General features: G+C 40.2%; 1 protein-coding gene across 1 annotated transcript in view; it reads right to left on the bottom strand.

Annotated features, from left to right (window-relative positions):
* Positions 1 to 1547: 1547 nt before the first annotated feature.
* The window catches only part of brinp1 (bone morphogenetic protein/retinoic acid inducible neural-specific 1), a 90854-nt gene continuing 74882 nt past the window's right edge, over positions 1548 to 17519 (bottom strand). The window contains exons 6-8 of the mRNA XM_037484420.2: positions 15589 to 15825; positions 11795 to 12017; positions 1548 to 6427 (exon numbers count right to left, since the gene is read on the bottom strand). Of these exons, the coding sequence (XP_037340317.1) occupies positions 5287 to 6427; positions 11795 to 12017; positions 15589 to 15825 (1601 nt within the window). The 3' untranslated portion in view covers positions 1548 to 5286. The remainder of the gene's footprint in view (positions 6428 to 11794; positions 12018 to 15588; positions 15826 to 17519) is intronic.

Below are 17519 nucleotides of genomic sequence, written 5' to 3'. Positions count from 1 at the left end.
AGGTCCGCTGTACTCCAACAGGAGAGTCATCGGTTTATAGATTTACTGTTTTGTGCCCCACTTGAGATGCTGGGATTACAACAGCTATTCTGCTATTGAACTATCTTGGATAGAATTCAAGAGAAAAGAACGTGAAAATCCATATTTATTTTTCAGTCTATGTTGATCAATGAAGGACAATAAATACACTGTTGTAAAAGTGACGTTAGCGGATTTTTTGGAGGTTTGGCAACATGGCAGCCAAGTACGTTTAAGAAAGGTAGCTGCTCGAACGGCTACATCACTTTCATTGCATTTAAATCAAATTATATTAAAAGCTGTCCCTCAGTTTCTTTTTGCAAAACCTTTCCTTTTAGTTCAAATCGCAGCCTGAGATTACTGAGGCATTTTGTTTTGAAAAAGGAAGCTCTGGGAGCAGAGCAATCATTTATGTCCATCTATTTGATGGACATAAATGATTGCTCTGCTTCTTCTTCCCCTTTAACAACATTATGTTCATTTTTCCTTTGCTGAAAAATTATATATCTTTAAAATTGTTACGTCTCTCAACCGAACATGCCAAAATGCAGATGTCAAAAAATGTAATAAACGTGTGGTCTGCACATAATGAAATATTGAAGTGAAGAAAAACATACTAGTTACTGTAAGAATGTTGCATTATTATGTGAATTTGAACTATTTGTGTACTACCTAAACAGCTTGTGCTAAAACAACTTAAGACAAATAATATGTTTGTAAAAATATGGTAATAGTAGATCAAATATATGCATTCAATCAGTTAGTTGTGGGCATGTGGAACTACAGCAAAGGCAACATGCTGTAGTTCGTTGGGTTATTCACCACACGGAGCTGCTAGCATTAACATACTGGTCACGCTAATGTGTTTATTTTTCTAAACCACTTCTAATTACAACTTTAAAAAACTTTTCCCCCATAAACCATAGCTTTTCTTTTAGGCAAAACGAGCATCTAAATGGCACACGACACATCCACTGAGCACTCCTTAAAGAGCTCGACATAGTGTCAGATGTTGTAGGAGATTACATCTAATCAACATTAACAGTAAATGAAGTATCATTCCATATTATATACGTAATCTCTGATTTAGGATTATTTTCAGTTTTTGAGACTGTTAAATGCATCTGGTATATGTTTACATTATGATACAATCCATAATTATTTACATCCCACTACAATTAAAATAAACTATATGTAATACTGAGAGATAAAAAACAATCAAGCTTAAGAATATTTAACTTTAAATAAATGATTAGTTTAAATAATGATTATTTAATAATTATATAATAATGATTATTATGTTTACTGTACCAATCATTGTGAATCAATTGATTGTCTACTCACTAAAACCTCTCGTCTCATCCATTCTCTACAACTACAATGTTTTTAATAATTCATGAAACACTAAACACAGAATCATATTATACCAACAGTTCAGTTCTCTGAAACTCGCGTAGCATTTGGTTTATACCTGATGAGAAAAATACTACTAATTCTAGAATGGGAAATGGTACAAACAAGCCTTGCTCTTGTTATTAAATATAGCCTTTTAATGAGAAATAGATTATTATATGAAACATTCATTTGAAATAAGCTGATATAAGGATGTCAACAGAACAGCAAAAAAGTACATAGGCAAGGTATTAGGTGTAAAAATCGTCAGACATATCCATGGATACATGTAAGCAACACTGTGGTAGCATAATGCCATATAAGTAGATGTGCTTGTTTTATGGACCTTGCGGTGGCTCAAAACTAAATCGTAATGTACAGAATGCTTTGACAATATAAAAACAGTCATACATTGTCATGAATCTAATTAGATACAGTAGACATGAGTGCCCTGTACTTAGTGCTTATGTACTCAAATGGAGGGCTTTTTTTTTTTTAAAGTAGTCTTCGTATTCCCTTTCAATATTGTTATATTGTATAATAATGTTACTGTAGCAAAGGTTGTTACTGTAACAGAGTTTAATATTTACAAATACATTGTACAACAGGGGACAAAAATGTCAACCATAACTTCAAGTCACCCTTTGACCCTCTGTATGGTGCTTGATTTCCCCACATGCACAGACCTCCTGACGGGGGGGGGGGGGGGGTAGATCGCAGGAGGAGATGAAAAGTGTTTATTAGATCAGCATTAATGGTCTTATTTTCTGAAGCTAATTCAGTGTCACTCGTCTGTGTAACATCTAAAAGTTTTCTCCAGCTCTAAACGTGTTAAAGGGATAGATAACAGGCACTTAATAATAATAATAATAATAACAAGAATTATAATAATGAAACAATTCATTTGGATAGTCCAATGTTAATGCTGGAAAAAAAACAGGTATCCAATTTACTACATGTCTATTGACAGCAGGCGCGTCTCAGGCATCTTAAAAGAATCCAATAGCAGTTACTGTTTGCATGCAAACGTTAGAATGGCAATGCTATGGACATATTTGCAAAAAGTGTAGAGTCTACCATATTAACATTAGCATGCCAAAAACGAGATCATAATTGATAACTTGGCCTGATAAACAACTAATCCAAAGAGCTTTGAGACCGATTGCAGTTCCCATCTACACCGAAGGAGATTGGTCGTGATACAGTACACTTTAAAATGTACCCTCTGGTTCGGATGCCCTCCCTCCCCTTCTGCTGGTTTCCTCGAGGCAGTGCTGCCATCCTACGTAAATCTGAAACAATAGCATTGCACTGGTAGCCGCTCACTCACTTAATGCACCTTTTACTGAGGTTGAGGCGTTGACCCGACAAAGGAAATAGTATTGTACTTAGAGATTAACGTGACTCCACACAGCTGAGCCCGATGACCCGAGCCTCAGTCCTCCAGCACCAGCCACCGCGTACGCACTAAACTGTACACTGGAAATTGGTAAGTTATTTTGCAGACTACCTGAAATTGATTTAAGTTATAGTGAACCATTATAGTTATACACCGGACTAAATTGTTATTTTTAAAGCACTCAGAAGTGCCTCACGAAAGAAGACTGACAACAATTAAACAGACAAAAACATTGCCACACAAAGCCGGAGATTATTCTGTTGGTTACATCATGGCAAGAGTGCACATCAAAGTTGTGATTGTGGATGCATTAAAATATGCAGCCGACAAAGGTACAGTACATCCATAAGAAAAGTAAGAGGTTTCATTTAAAGGCTGGTGCAATTTCTTGCTCATTTTAAAATCCCAAATTTCTTCAGCTTTTTGAGATGTGTTGGATTGGTGGAGGAATTACAACCCGGTTCACTTGTCTGTTGTCACAACTGACCACGGTCGGACCTTTATTACATGCCTCTGCTTTCAGCTGACCCCACAAGACGAGTGACATCACAATGTGAAAGGACAATGAACTATTTAGAAGAACACAAAAAAATTAAACAAAAAGTTAAAAGGGAACTAAATTAAAGCTACAGCAAGAGACCAAAGAAACAAACAAAAAATAAAAAAATAAAATAGGACATTTGTTAGATGCTAGTCTAAATGCTTGCAACTGGGCTGGCAAGAAGGATTTTCTAGAGTATGGGAGCCATGGCATCACATATGATATCTCCTTTTTTTAACCCTTTTAGTAGTTTTTTAACATCACCAATGGCTCGTACAGCAGGTTGTGTGACATGAGTGACCTTGCCTTTGTTGTTGTTAACAAACATGCAGATAATTGTCTGGATCTACAAAAAAAAAAAAAAAACTAACAGCAATAGCGATGTTTCAGCATTGGATTACCCAAATAAAGTGTGACTGACAATACATGGTGGTGTTTAATATTTTGGTTTGATGACGTAGTGTTAAACACGGTTGCAGTTCTGTTGATGTTTCCCAGCAACATGCAAAACAAGGTTAAATTTTATATCTGGAGAGAAAAACAGAAATCTTTACACGTGGTCATAAAAAGCGTACAGACTAAACGCTGCCAAAAAGGTATTTTAAGCTTTAATATATCCATTTCTTTTTTTTTTCTTCTTTTTTTTTCCCGTGGCACAACAGATAGATTTAGTGGTTTTACAACACGATTCTTATCCAACATGGTATGCCTTCCCTTTTCATCTCCCTTTTTGCTGTGCTCTTATCTAAAAACTGAGAGTTTAAAATTAAACCGTAAAAATTGAACTTTTTTTAAAGTTTTTTTTTTTTCATGTATGTACTTTTGTGAAACAGGGGTGAGCTTTATGTCTTACTGTATGTCTACCTCAGGGAAGTGTATGGCTTTAAGTTGTCTTGCAAATGTGCCTGAACGATGAATGTTGAATACATTTTGCTCTCGGTGCTGAAAAGCTCCACAAATCAGCAGTCACAACATGTACATTTTGCAAAGCTGTACAAAATAGCATTGATTGTTAAATCTTCAGACCACAATATTGCACTCACGCACCAGGAGGTACTGCCTTGTGAAAAAACACAGCTTGAATTCAAACACGGGAAGAAGCGCTCCAAAATGAAGGATTTTGCTCTGACTGGAGTCCATCTCGAATGACACATTCAATTAACGAACAGCAATAAGCGTCAAGCCCCCAAAAAATGTACACGCACATATGCACACGCGCACGCACACCTACATTCACCCACATATATATGTATATATATAAACAGCTGGCTTTTGTTACTTGACATGACTACCCATTACTGCCCCGCTGTGTGCCTTATGTGTCAGAACTATAACAGAGTGCCTCCTAGCTCACAAAGATTTGCTGTGGGTTTGAAATGTTAATAAGGAGTCTTTAAGTAATGTGTTGGAGACTTACTCACTAGGGCTATTTAATCCTTACAATGTATGAACATATTTTTTTTTTTTTAATATTTAACGGTCCATTATGTCTGAAATATGTTGCACATTAGCTGAAATAAAAGGAAATCTGCTATGCCCTTGTGTTATATCATTATTCTTTTAAAAACGTTTTTCTCAGTAAACAATGGCAGTTTCAGATGTAACCTTTGATCCCTCAGAGTAAAATCAAGGCCTCTTTTTCACCAGTACATATATTTTATATCTTATTTTTTTCTCTCTCTTTTAAGTTCTTTTAGGGAATGAACGACATGCTGGGACAAATATGGTACAGTCTTTATAGTGGTTCTGTTGATCTTTGTTATCTTATCTGAAATGCTTTTCATCAATGCCTTTTTCCTTTATGTCTTTAAGAATTATGCTTACAAAGTTAATATTACATCAAAAGGCAGAAAAGGTCCAAAAATGAAAAAGAGAAAGACAAATTAAGATTAATTTCCCCTCATAGTTCATTTGTTGGGTGTTCGTGTAATTAGGTTCAACAGAGTTTAGCAGTCAGGTGATCTGATTGTTTTAGGATCTCCGTGCTGTACATGTCCAAGGCATGATTAACTCGAATCATCTCACTGTTGTTGAGCTTGAGCCTATGCTTCAGCATACAGGAGAAGAGGTCCAGCTGGGGTTTGCCGGGCGCAGACGGAGGGGCGAGGCGGTTAATTCGATCCCGGATGTCCAGTAACAGGAGCATAACGGATGAGGATGAGTAGAACTGAGTCCCTTGCGTGTACGACTGGTTGACCTGCTGCACAGCACTACGCAGCAGGTCGGCATTGAAGCGCAGGCTGTAGCCAAACACTTGGATATCAGATATTTTTATGTAGATCTGCCGCTTGTTAGGGTCTCCGAGATCCACTGGGCCCTGTCCCGTGTCATTGCGCAGGCCAGTCGGGATCTTGGCGCGGCTGCGCAGGTAGATGTGCACCGTCTCGAAGAAGGTCTTCCACCGGTTGCCCAGCAGGAGAGTCCAGTTGAAGCACTGAGAGTTCTGCAATCGCACTTTTTCCCAGCGCGGGTAACCGTGCTCTCCAAAGGGCATGCTCCAACCTTCCGAGTGACTACCGCTGAATGGGTTGACATAAACAAAGAACATGGGGTCAATGCTGCTATTTCGCATTTGGCAGATCTTCATTGATAGGCCGATTATCATGTGGAGGTAGTCCATCCGGTTTTTGTTGCTCTTGAGAGTGAGGGACATGCGCTTACGCCACCGCGGGTCAAAGAAGGTCTCCAGCCGGATCTCATTGCTGATGAAAGTGGTGTGGATGTACAGTCGCGAATCCATTTTCTGCAACAAGTACTTGAGTTCCAGGTCCTGAAAGTCCAGATCAGTTTCAAAGCTGATGAACTGCTCGCTACGCTCTGAGTCCACATTCTGGGGCTCGCAGCGACCGCGGTACAACTTGTAGCCCTTGTTGCAGGAGCCGCATTGTGAGATGTTTGCCAGGCTGCACATGGCGCAGCTGTTGTTGCCACCTATGACGCAGGGGATGGGTCGCTGGCACAGGGTGACGCCCGTGTGGCACACGCATGTCCTTTGGCTCTCCAGGAAGGTCCCCCAGAACCCGTTCTCGTTGCAGTAGAGGAAGGACTGGACCCTGTTGAGCCACTGCATCACGGATCTGCGGAGAAAAAGAGAAGGAAAAGAAAGAAGAACAGTGGTCAGATGTAACGGTTAAAGATTAATCACAGCAGCAACATTTGATTTTCCGTTTTTTACAAACCATATGTGCAATACACAACGGCTGACAAATTCTCTCCTTCATCTGTATGTATTTTGACAATCAATTTCAAAACCTTGAACATTGATTAGACAGATATTCCTGTGGAAAGTGTTTTAATTGCTTAGTAATGAACTTGAAAGCTGGAAGAATAAAGCCCATCATAAAGTAAACTTTGCTGTACCTCTAGTAAGCTTTACCTTCTAGTTAGTGGAACTAGCTGACTCAAATGAAGGGAAACCAGTAAATAAAAGATTTTAAAAAACACATGGAAAAAACTCCAACAATGAAATGAGTTTGCCCAAATCGTTGGCCCAAATGTACACATGAAAAGGATTTAGGAAGGATGGTCTGGGAATAGAATAATTTCTTCCCTTTAGGGGGAGGAGTTGTGTTATGCCCTTCAGGTGGAAGACTTTACTTGCTATTCTTATCGTAGCTCTTCTTTTCCCCTCGGGCATCTTCCCCTGTCATCTTGACAGTACTGGAACTTCTTTTTCTGAGTGTAGGAGGTGAATTCTGAATCCAGATTTTTTGGGGGAGGGCTGATCAAGGTTGGCCTGCCATGTTAATGAAACGAAGGCTTAACTCTGATGGATGAAAGACCAAGTGAAGTTATGCTACAAGTCGTCCATTATTTATATAATATATTTAATTATTTAATTGTTCAATTCAACATCAATGTGTGTAGCAATGTGTAATCTCCATCCACAACATTTTTGGACATTCCTGCCATTCAATGCCATTTAGTAAATAGTTAGGATTTGTTGAGTGCAAGGCAGTTTTTTATCTGTATATTTTTTTTGTTCGGCATGATATTGCTTGCCACATCTCAAAAGAACACACTTGAGTACGAAAGCTTCAGGGTTGAGTCAAATGTGTGAGATTCCCACTTTTGCCTCGTCCCCTAAAATAAGGACGTCCTAATCTCCTCATGCAGGGACCGTATTTGTGATTTTTATATCATTTTCCATTGCCTCCCTGTAATACTGCAGTTGGGCTTGGAGTGTCTTTAGAGAGATGAGTGTATCAAGTTAGTTGCCTCCAGCTGTTTTTTTTCTGTCCATCGCAGTATGAATACTAAAGAGCCAGCAAGCGGAGAGGTGCCAGAATACTGGTTTTACAACACTGAAGGAAAGACGGCGAATAAACAATTTATATTTCCATCAATACTTTGACTGGGGTATTGGACTATGGCTATCCCCAAACACGCTGCAGTGTTCCTGCCTTTGTTAGCAGTTATATCTTGATTAATTCTAAGGGTTGTACAATCCATCTTTATACAATGTGTTGGTGTATGTAGTTTGTCTTTGACAAAGGAAAATTCACTCTTTCATAATTGTGCACATTATCTTCTACCTCACAGGTGAGCTTTGCATGTGCCCAATGTTGTCAAAAGGCATTCTTTCTGAAATAGCTACACCAAAAATATAAATGTGTATGAGAATGAATTGTCCGTACTGTAAATAAAGAATTATACTCATCACATAATCCTGGGGGAAATATTCTCTTCTATATCAAAATTCATAAGAAGGTTGATTAAATACTCTTTGACCCTAAGAGAGCTGTGTTATTGTGTAGGGGGTGTATAATTATGATATACTATCATTTATTATGCAGAGTGATTATGGCCGGCTGTGCTTTGGTTGCTATGATCATGACTGGGACACAGTTTGTAATAGATGTCACACTATTGCAAGTTTGTATGTGTGCAATGCATTGAAATGGATGTGCTGGCTGAGCTTTGAAGCTGCTGGATCTCTGAACTCAGACTGTCGTGTCTGATATAAGCACCACACGTTCAAATCCCCGGAGGGACAACCAGAAATGCAGCCGCAATTACAACACGTCAACACTGTATGCTGCAAAACATGCATGTGACTACGATGACTATGTCAAGAGTCACATCTACTCTCCTTCTCTGTGTATCGTAACACACTTCCTGTTGCTTTAAATTGGGAGGGCTTTTGGGGCCTCTGTTGGAGACAGAGCCTTGATCATGTCCAGTCTCAAAATATATGTTCAATAAAAAAAAAACTGCAAAATGTTTTTAGAACATGATTAAACAAAAAGTAAAAAGCAGTGTCATGTCAAAATCAATAGAACGTAGTGCGAAGCAATTCATCACATGAAGTGCGCATTCATATTTGTAAATATGCTTAAATTGACATGAATAATTAAAGCCAACGCAAAGCCTGCGTGCAAATTATTTTGCTGGGAGTGAAGCTACTTCATATCTGTCACTATTAATCATTTAGACCCGAGACAAACAGCCATCTTCATTCTACTTGAAGCAAGCTGCTATATTCATTACAGGAAATGCAATAGCAAATCCAATATAGCTCAGCTATATTCACCAAAGGAATGTATGATGCTTGCAATGAATGCAGTGACCTTGTGCAGATTTAAACCTAGAAAAATTATAAAATGGTCATTTGCAATTGTGTTTGTGGGCAGACAACAAGACTATTTCATTAGCTGATGTAAATGTGTTTCCTGACTGACCTTTTGTATTATGAAACGCTTTAAAAGGACTTAAAATATCTTTTGGATAAGTTTGAGTTGATAACATGTTAAAGTATAATATTTGCAATCATTGACTAACTTACCCTTACTTTGCATCCATAATTTAATCAAGTTAAAAGCCTGGAAGGGACGTCTTGATATAAATGCTGTGAGGCAGCATGTAAGAATTATGACATAAAATGAAACTAGGAACTGCTTCATTAAGAATCCATCGCTGTGCTGTAGTGTCAGTCAATACATTATTGAATGATGTATACCTCTATTTTTTAACTCGGCTACAATAATACTCACATTCCTGTTTATGGTATACATGCTGTATTGATCAGCAAAAGTACAAACATGTCCTTCAATGAGAAATTACACAATACAAACAAACTCTTCATATCCAAGCTCCCTTCCATTGATGAACCATCCTGGTTAGCTAGATAGCCATGAAATAAAACATCACAGAGAGATGTATTTTTCTCTTTTTCTTTCATTTTAGGCGGATTACAAGAGACTGTGAGCCACCTGTAGCGCTGTGATTCAGCCACAGCCTTCTAAGAAATGATCCAGTTCCTGTGTGCTGTCTTGGTCGTGCATAGCAGTGAGCACTCCATCGATACATACACGATTTCACCAACCAATGATAGTACTGCACCGTTTGAGTCATGGATGGTCTGATCCATTTAATTCTCTGATCGGATTGATCACGATGTCCATACACTAACTCTAACCACCGTCACTCCTCATGCCTCAACCTAACCGACCGAGCCAGTCATGTCTCCTTCAAAGGAGGATTTGTAATTTAGCCGTCCAACGGAGCGTGTGTGTGTGTGTGTGTGTAGGTGTGATTGTGTGTGAGCGTGTTCAGCTGTTCAACTGAGAGCTAATCAAAGAAAGAAGACAAATGAGACATATATTGACCAATATTAAACATTTTTTGATTTACAACATCATCTAATGGCTCTTTTTTTTTTTCACTGGTCAAACCATTTTTCAATAATATCAAGCGTCAGCGTTCACTGGCCAGTGAATCGGAGCACCCTCCTGACCTGATCGGAATGGAGCAACGACCTTCGGCAAAGCCTCAAACTCAAGGAGCAAAACTATATGACATCAATTATTCGTCTTCTTTTTCTTTAAATTAAATGCAAGTGCTGATCACTCGGGGTTTCCACATGCGTAGCTCGGGGGAAATTGTGCCAGCAGCGGAGCCTGGCTGGCGTTAATACCACAGGGCATGTCAATGAACATTATTCCTCGAGAGCCTGTCCGAGGATGCACAGAGTAGCAGGTGGTCGACGCTATCATCCTCCCCATGGTGGGCCCTATGTAGGATCTGGAAAGGGATCTAAATGGCCCATCACAAGGGATCTGGCCTGCTGTCATTTAGAGCCCCGGTGTGTGTCCAACGGTGCCCGCTGGGGGCCAGGCGGGATGTTTTTCACATCATCATCAGCACCCTGTGCGGGCGGCTTCACTGACAGGCTGAGGATGTGCTGGAAGGCCTCCCCGAGGTGGTTGGCACACACCTTGAAAAAAAAAAAAAAAACCTCTACGGGCCTTCAGCTTTGCATCAATTAACTCATCCCCTGGACATAATAAGTTTCCCAGAGGGGGGGAGTGTTGGAGCCCATGTTGGTGATGGGGGCACTTTTCTCCAAATGGGGTGTCAAAGCTTAACGACACTGTTTTCACGACATACATGCATGGAGCAAGTACATGAATGAGTAAAATTCAGTAAATCAATGGATTTTCATTAGATCTTAACATGAGTTACACCAGCTAAGACTAAGATAACAGTGTATCGACATATGTGGACTTTTTAAATCATGATATTGCATACATGCAAAGCACTGACGGAGAAACACACACGAAGCCACACAGACGAAATGAAAACAAATAAGTGCTTCATCTGATGCAAACCTGTCTCCCACAAGCAAGCAAATAGACACGCTGCTCTCATTTCCAGTGCCATCAGGCGCCCTTGATGCATGCGCCGCGGAAGAGGAGGCGCACATATACTGTGGCTCTTTGATAGCACTCCAGAACAAACCTGTGCAAACTCTCGCACTCACACCCCCGCGCGCACACGTGGGTGTGTATCTTTTCTGTTTGTGACAGTTGACAACCGCTCATTTTCAAACCACTTACCCGAATACTTCACAGATTCTGTTTCCATTTATAGAGCAACATCCCCTACAAGTTTAATGTGGCAACTGGGAACTTGCGTATATATGCATTTTTTTTTTTTGTCTAATATTCGCTGCAGCGGAGCGGGAGATTCCCAGCATGTGAGGCATGCAGTGCTAACACCGTGGCACATCTGCAGCGGGGCTCTTAACCTGCAACTGCAGTAGGTGGTGAAAGATGTGTGCAATGACCTATCAAAAGAAAACTCCCACAGCTACATTTTCTTTTTGGACTGCAATGTGGAATAAAAGCGTGAGCACGATGCTTTGGGCATGTGAAAGCCTTAGCGCTAAAAGTTACCTTGATGGACAGAAACAACAGAGCCATAAGTTGAAATGTATAATGGATGACATCCTGGCTGTGTATGCTTCAAGGAGCAACAATAAAAATGAAGCCTCAACATCATCTCGGAGGGGACATTTCCCTGAAAGATGTCATTAGATTTTCACATCTTCGTATCCTCCAGACATCCAATAATCAGCGACATAAACAGCACCTTTGCTGAATGTCTCTGATTAAATCCACTTCTCATTTCCACCTCGATGCGCAGGTCATACATCTACCCACCTCTCCCTGGGCATATGGTGGTTGGGGTTGTGGTGACAGCGGATGCTGAGGCCAAAGAGCTTGCGGGCGGTGCGTTGGATCTTGAGCCGGTGGATCTCCAGGGAACTCTGTAGGAGCCTGTAGCGAGCCTGAAGGTCCCAGTCGCTGCCCCACAAGAGGTGCACGCTGCTGATGGGCAGGAAGTGAGTGGCGGGAAGCCTCTTCAGGAAGGACTTGAACTCATCTGGATGACAGAGAGGGATGGAGGGAGAGAGCAGATTGCAAAGTGAGGAGAGAGGGAGCGAATGTGAATATGCAAAAAAAAAAGGGAAAAAAAGGGAGGAATTCATATTTGGTATTTATTTTGTCTTAAATGAAAGTGCTGCAAGTTTTGCAAAGTTCAAATAATCAGATCATTTGAACTAAAGAAGACTAAAGTAATTCATCATATTCTAAAGCGGACACACGTAAGCAGCACTGAACTGAACTGACTAAGAAGAGCAAACATTTGCAAAGCAAGTCTCGACATTTCTGGTGTTATTTTAAAATTTGTTGAAATGATTTATTCAAACCATCTCATCAGTGAACCAACTGTTGTGTCTTCATGCAAATAATAATGGATTTGTGTTAAGAAACAATGATTTGTTCAACCCTAATCCAGCTAGCATCCTGGGTGGAATTACAAACAAAGCAACAGCAGACTGTTTGGAAGATTTAGACAAAAACCTGGAATCTGCTGTATTTCTTAAAGCGTTTTGGGACACAAAACAAAACACATTCTCATTCAATTCACTTTTATTACCTGAAAAGGCGTCGCTTTTTTTTACATGCTTTCACTCTGCTGATTCCTGTCATGAATGGGATGCGTAAGTTGATTCAATGTCACGGTACAAAAGTGACCCCAGTAAAAGTTGGTGACGTCATGAGGAGAGCCGTTTTCAGCTCATATGGCAGGGACGAAGGATTGTCATGATTTTGCGGGATTGCTTTTTGTTTGAGCAAATAGATTTTTAGGATAAATCTGATCCCTTTGAGCCGATTGAGGACAATCAGAGCGGATAGCAGTGGTCAGTGAGCACCCAGAACTCTGAACAATCTGGTTCATATGTGGTTTGATGTAGCTGATTTACTTTGGGATTTATTTTGTTTGAAGCATTTACAGAGACATGAAAGCCTAAACTCAGTATACACAATGCACTCCCACACTGTTGCTGATTAACACAGCCCAAACAAATATGTGCGCACCCGTTTTAATCATTGCCCTTATGTTTTTGCTGTTGCTTCTAAATAAATATCGCTCCTCCCCTCCCCAGACAATTGTGAGCTCAGCTCTCTAACCCTTATTTAAAGCACTAACTCCATTTCTTTTTAGCAACTAAGGGTATTGATGATGTTACTCAAGCATCAAATACATTAGTGCAGGGAATTCTTTACTTGTTGTGCTAATTAAGAAAAATATGGAGTAGTAAAATGACTATGAATGGCATATTATCATCTCTAAAGATACATTTAAGATCATCATTACAACACAGAAAATAAAATATCTCCTTAGTAATGTCAACAGTAAAGAAGATGAATAAAAAAAAAATGACAAATGAATCATGTGGCACTGAACAATATTATAGTGGAGAAAAACACAGAGAGCAAAGCTTCTTCACATTGAGTTCTGAAAGGAAAAACTCCCCGTACTAAACACCTGCGCAGTGACTAGTCCCCTCCTACAGACCTGTCCAACACCGTTTAACAGCATTAGATTGGAGAACTCTTTTTAACACACGGTAGAGAAATGTCAGAACTTCCCCCACTCTCCTCCCAGCCATGTCAGAGCTCTCTTCCTCCCTTCTTCTTCAGAATCACAAGATTTCTTCTCCACCCCTTCTTTGAACTTGCCATATTTCCCCACCCAGTTTCCAGAGATGTCGGGGCACCTACCTTCCCTTTTTTTTTTCCCGAGAAACTTCCTGAGCAGAAAATGTCATTATCGCTTCATCCCTTCATGCCGGTTCAACAGTTGCCAAGTCCATCAAGACATGCTTCAAAGCCATCAGAGATCTCTCCGTTGATACGGCTTCCAAGGAGTCCTTTTGCCCCTCATATGACCTTTGTCACCAATCTCCAGCTCTCTGAATGTATACTCGCTTTACCTGTTATGTCATTATATCTAAATGTGTGGGTTCCAGGATATATGCTCACTAATTTGATTGTATTTATCCTATTTATTTATGTCATTCTTATGTAAAAATTGCAGCAATTAAAAACTACAGGCATTATGTGCAGAACATCAGTAAAGGGTGTGTAACTAAACTAGTGTATGTATGTGTATAGCTAGTTGTCTTAGGATCAAATGTATTGATCCACATTGTTTTAAGAGTTGGTGTACATAATTGCAATGGAAAAACAGAATATATCTTATTTTACTTACTACTTACGAAGACATACTTTAGCACACCCTGCAAGAGATATTGATTCCGTTACATATTTATTCGTGCATTCTTCTTCGTGTGTACTTTCATCCGCCTCTTCGCAGACTCACTGCACTCCGTGACCTCCATGACTCCCATTAACTTTCTTCTGTGGTACATAAATATATTTATCTGTTTCTGGCAGCTTTTATTGGGACACTTTTATATCATATTAATAATAGATAGACATGGTGACTTGCAATGTAACAGCTGGGAACTAGCTGTGCTTTCACCTCCACTGTGTGTCGTATTGTAGCGCCCACCTTTTGTCTTCAATAAAAATAGGGAACTTCGTACCGGGCGGAACATTACTCGCCATGACCTTCAAAAGTTGGATTTTTGTGGCGATTCACTCTTTACAAATGACAAAGTAACAAAATTGTGATTATCGTATCCGCCAAAAGGAAAGGGTTTTAAGGAAACTCCTGTGAATCACACTTTCTCAAAAACAATTTGTTTTGCCTGTTCCATACTGCTATTGACAGCCTGCCTCCCCCCCCCCACACACACACACTCACTTCTTTTAACTGGCCCCTGGCCGGTAGGAGGCCCTGAGTGATCACACAGCCGAGTGCATTTCCAAACTCCAGCAGCTACTCTGTGGGCCAAAGACACAGTGGAGGGAAGCCACAAGCCTGTATGTCAGCAGGGAAAGCAGCGTGCTCACTCTCATTGTCTGGGACAGCGGCTGCGGCGGGACAACAAAGAGCGAGACACAAAGCTGACTGCATCCCCGCTGCTCCAAACCGCTTCGCAGAGACCACGGACAGTTATTTTTTCGGTGGCTTTTCCCCTGTGTTTTCCACCTCAAGTTCACGTGTGTATTAAAGAAAAAAACTAGACTTAACGTCTAAACAATAAATATGACGTTCATCGCAAAGGAGGCCCATCTACGTTCTGTCGTCTGCTGCCCGTATTGGTTACCGTTAAGGAGAGAACACTGAGATGGGAAATCAATGTTTACCAATGGTTTGAGGCAGGAAGCGAGTCATCGGGGGTCAAAACAAACAAAGACGTACTGTCTGTTCATCCGTGAACTACAAGCTCTCCGAAGCGGCGTGAACGTTTCACCCCGCTTTCCACAGTCAACATAAGAGAACATACTGTTCTAATAATTATGTAGATCTGGCAGTGAACAACTGCCAAAATATTAAATCATTTTTGAATGATCTTTGATTATGAGATTACCTTAATTGCCTGAGCTTCACATGGGCGCCCATTTATATGCATTTAATGTGACTAAATGTGTCAAGAATTATTCCCTTGCAAAATGGTTACATGACTTTAGCATAAATGCAATACTGCATTTATTCAATACCATTTTAATGGTCATCGGTGGCATTTCCATCTTACCAGAGTTTTCAAAGTCTTTATAAGAGGATACCCAGGACTCAGACATCCCCAACAGAGTGTTCTCCATGATCTGGATGTCGGTGATGGGACAGTTGCATTGTGGGTAGTCGTCGGCACACTGACAGATGCACTGGTTGTTACTGCACACGTACTCCCCCTCTCCGTTGCACATGATGTAGCTCAGGGCTGACTGCACAAACTTCTCCTGCAGGTAATCTGGGAAAATGACCTGAAGACCTGCAACGAGATGAAAACGAGTGGATCGAGTCAAACAGAATGTGGGAAAACAAAATTGAGCAAGAACAACCCAAGAAAAAACATTTCGGTTCCCGTTCAATCGTCCTTGTGTTGCAAATCGCTGAATGTTCAGCCGTCATGCTTTTTATTTTAGAAAAAGTGTCTCATTTATTTGAATAACATTCAATTCTTTCAATCAAATGCACCGTGTTCAGAGTAAGGAGTGAAAAATGAGTCGGTTATTATATCAACACATGACATCTATACAGTTCAATACGCACACATCCAAAACACATATGTGATAAAAAGGTTGCCAGAGTTGGGGGAAAAAAAACGTTAAATGGATGGCTGCCCCTGCAGGATTGCTTTGTGTCAAAACCACTCATTTCTTTTATGAAAGACTGAGCTTCAATGCTCGACTATATTCAACCTGAGCTGCCCGTTGTGTGGCTGATCACTCAGGATGTGACAATGTATGGAAATGATTGATGGCGCCTTGCTGTGTTGATTAAGCACAGGATTTCACTTGGGAGGAATTTTCAATCACATGCATTACTGTGTTCAACAAGGATTTCCATTCATTTTTGTTGATGGTTTACACACCCGATTTTGCATTATTCAACTTATTATAATACAAATATTTGTTTTAATCTAGAGGTCCATTTTGAGCTGAAACTGGAAGCACCTCTTTGCTTTGAACATGTACATGGTATTTATCCTTTTTCAGACTCTGAGACATTCTTAATCTCATAGAATAGAAGTGAGGATCAGCAAAACAGCGAAGGCTTTCTCTGTAGTCCATCGCGGGCGGGAAAAAAAAAAACCCCATAGCTCCACGAGCCACTCGATTGGAAAAGGACTAAATCGATTTGTTCCTTTTTGTAGGGCACAGCATTATGGGGAGGCAATATTTTCTTAATAGGTTTTATTTCACCACAAACAGTGCTTCGAGCAGAAAACATGCAACCAGGAACCAGAGCGTAACATTCATTCAATGTTATTGAATGATAAAGGATAGCGTTGATTTTTTTTCCCGCTGACGTATTATTTTTTCACTTTTCGGTGGAGACAGGAATCTATTTAAGCAACCTGTCTGAAATGAAAGGGAGAAGGAGCCACTGATTCCATACTGTACATATGAATCATTGGGTGAGGGGGGGAGGGGGGTGTTGTCATAGCATTGAATCATATTTCTTACTGTGCGAATGCATGTGCATTTGGTATTTTCACTCACAACATACGCTTAGAAGCGAGCAAAGCTCTTAATAAATGCAAAGTATTGTGTCTGCCATCAAGGGCAACTTGAAAAACCCTTTGAAAAACATTGCTGTTTGAATTATCATCCTCATCCTTGTTAATTCTATAAACTCATTATTGATGCTAATTGTTTGATCGCATTTACCAGGCTGGTGTTGTTTTCACCTTTTAACTGTTTATATGCTTGTCGTTGGGCGGATTCTGACATGATAGCGTCGGAATTGTGCAAAAATATATTCATGAAACATTACAGGTGGAATTAGGGGGATAGCAAATGTGCGTGAAAACGCACACACACACACACTTTAAGCCCCCTGGACCAATTTGGTGTTGTGGCTGATTTGATTACATTCCCAAACGTGTTCTCAGTTCAACCACATTCAATCTATTTTTTATATTTCAAACAACCTTTTCTCGAGCACCTTTTTGGGGATTTC

This window comes from Pungitius pungitius, chromosome 18 (genome assembly GCF_949316345.1).
Source record: "Pungitius pungitius chromosome 18, fPunPun2.1, whole genome shotgun sequence".
NCBI lineage: Eukaryota > Metazoa > Chordata > Actinopteri > Perciformes > Gasterosteidae > Pungitius > Pungitius pungitius.
Note: the sequence above shows the minus strand (reverse complement) of the source record. Positions and strands in the feature narration are given on the sequence as shown.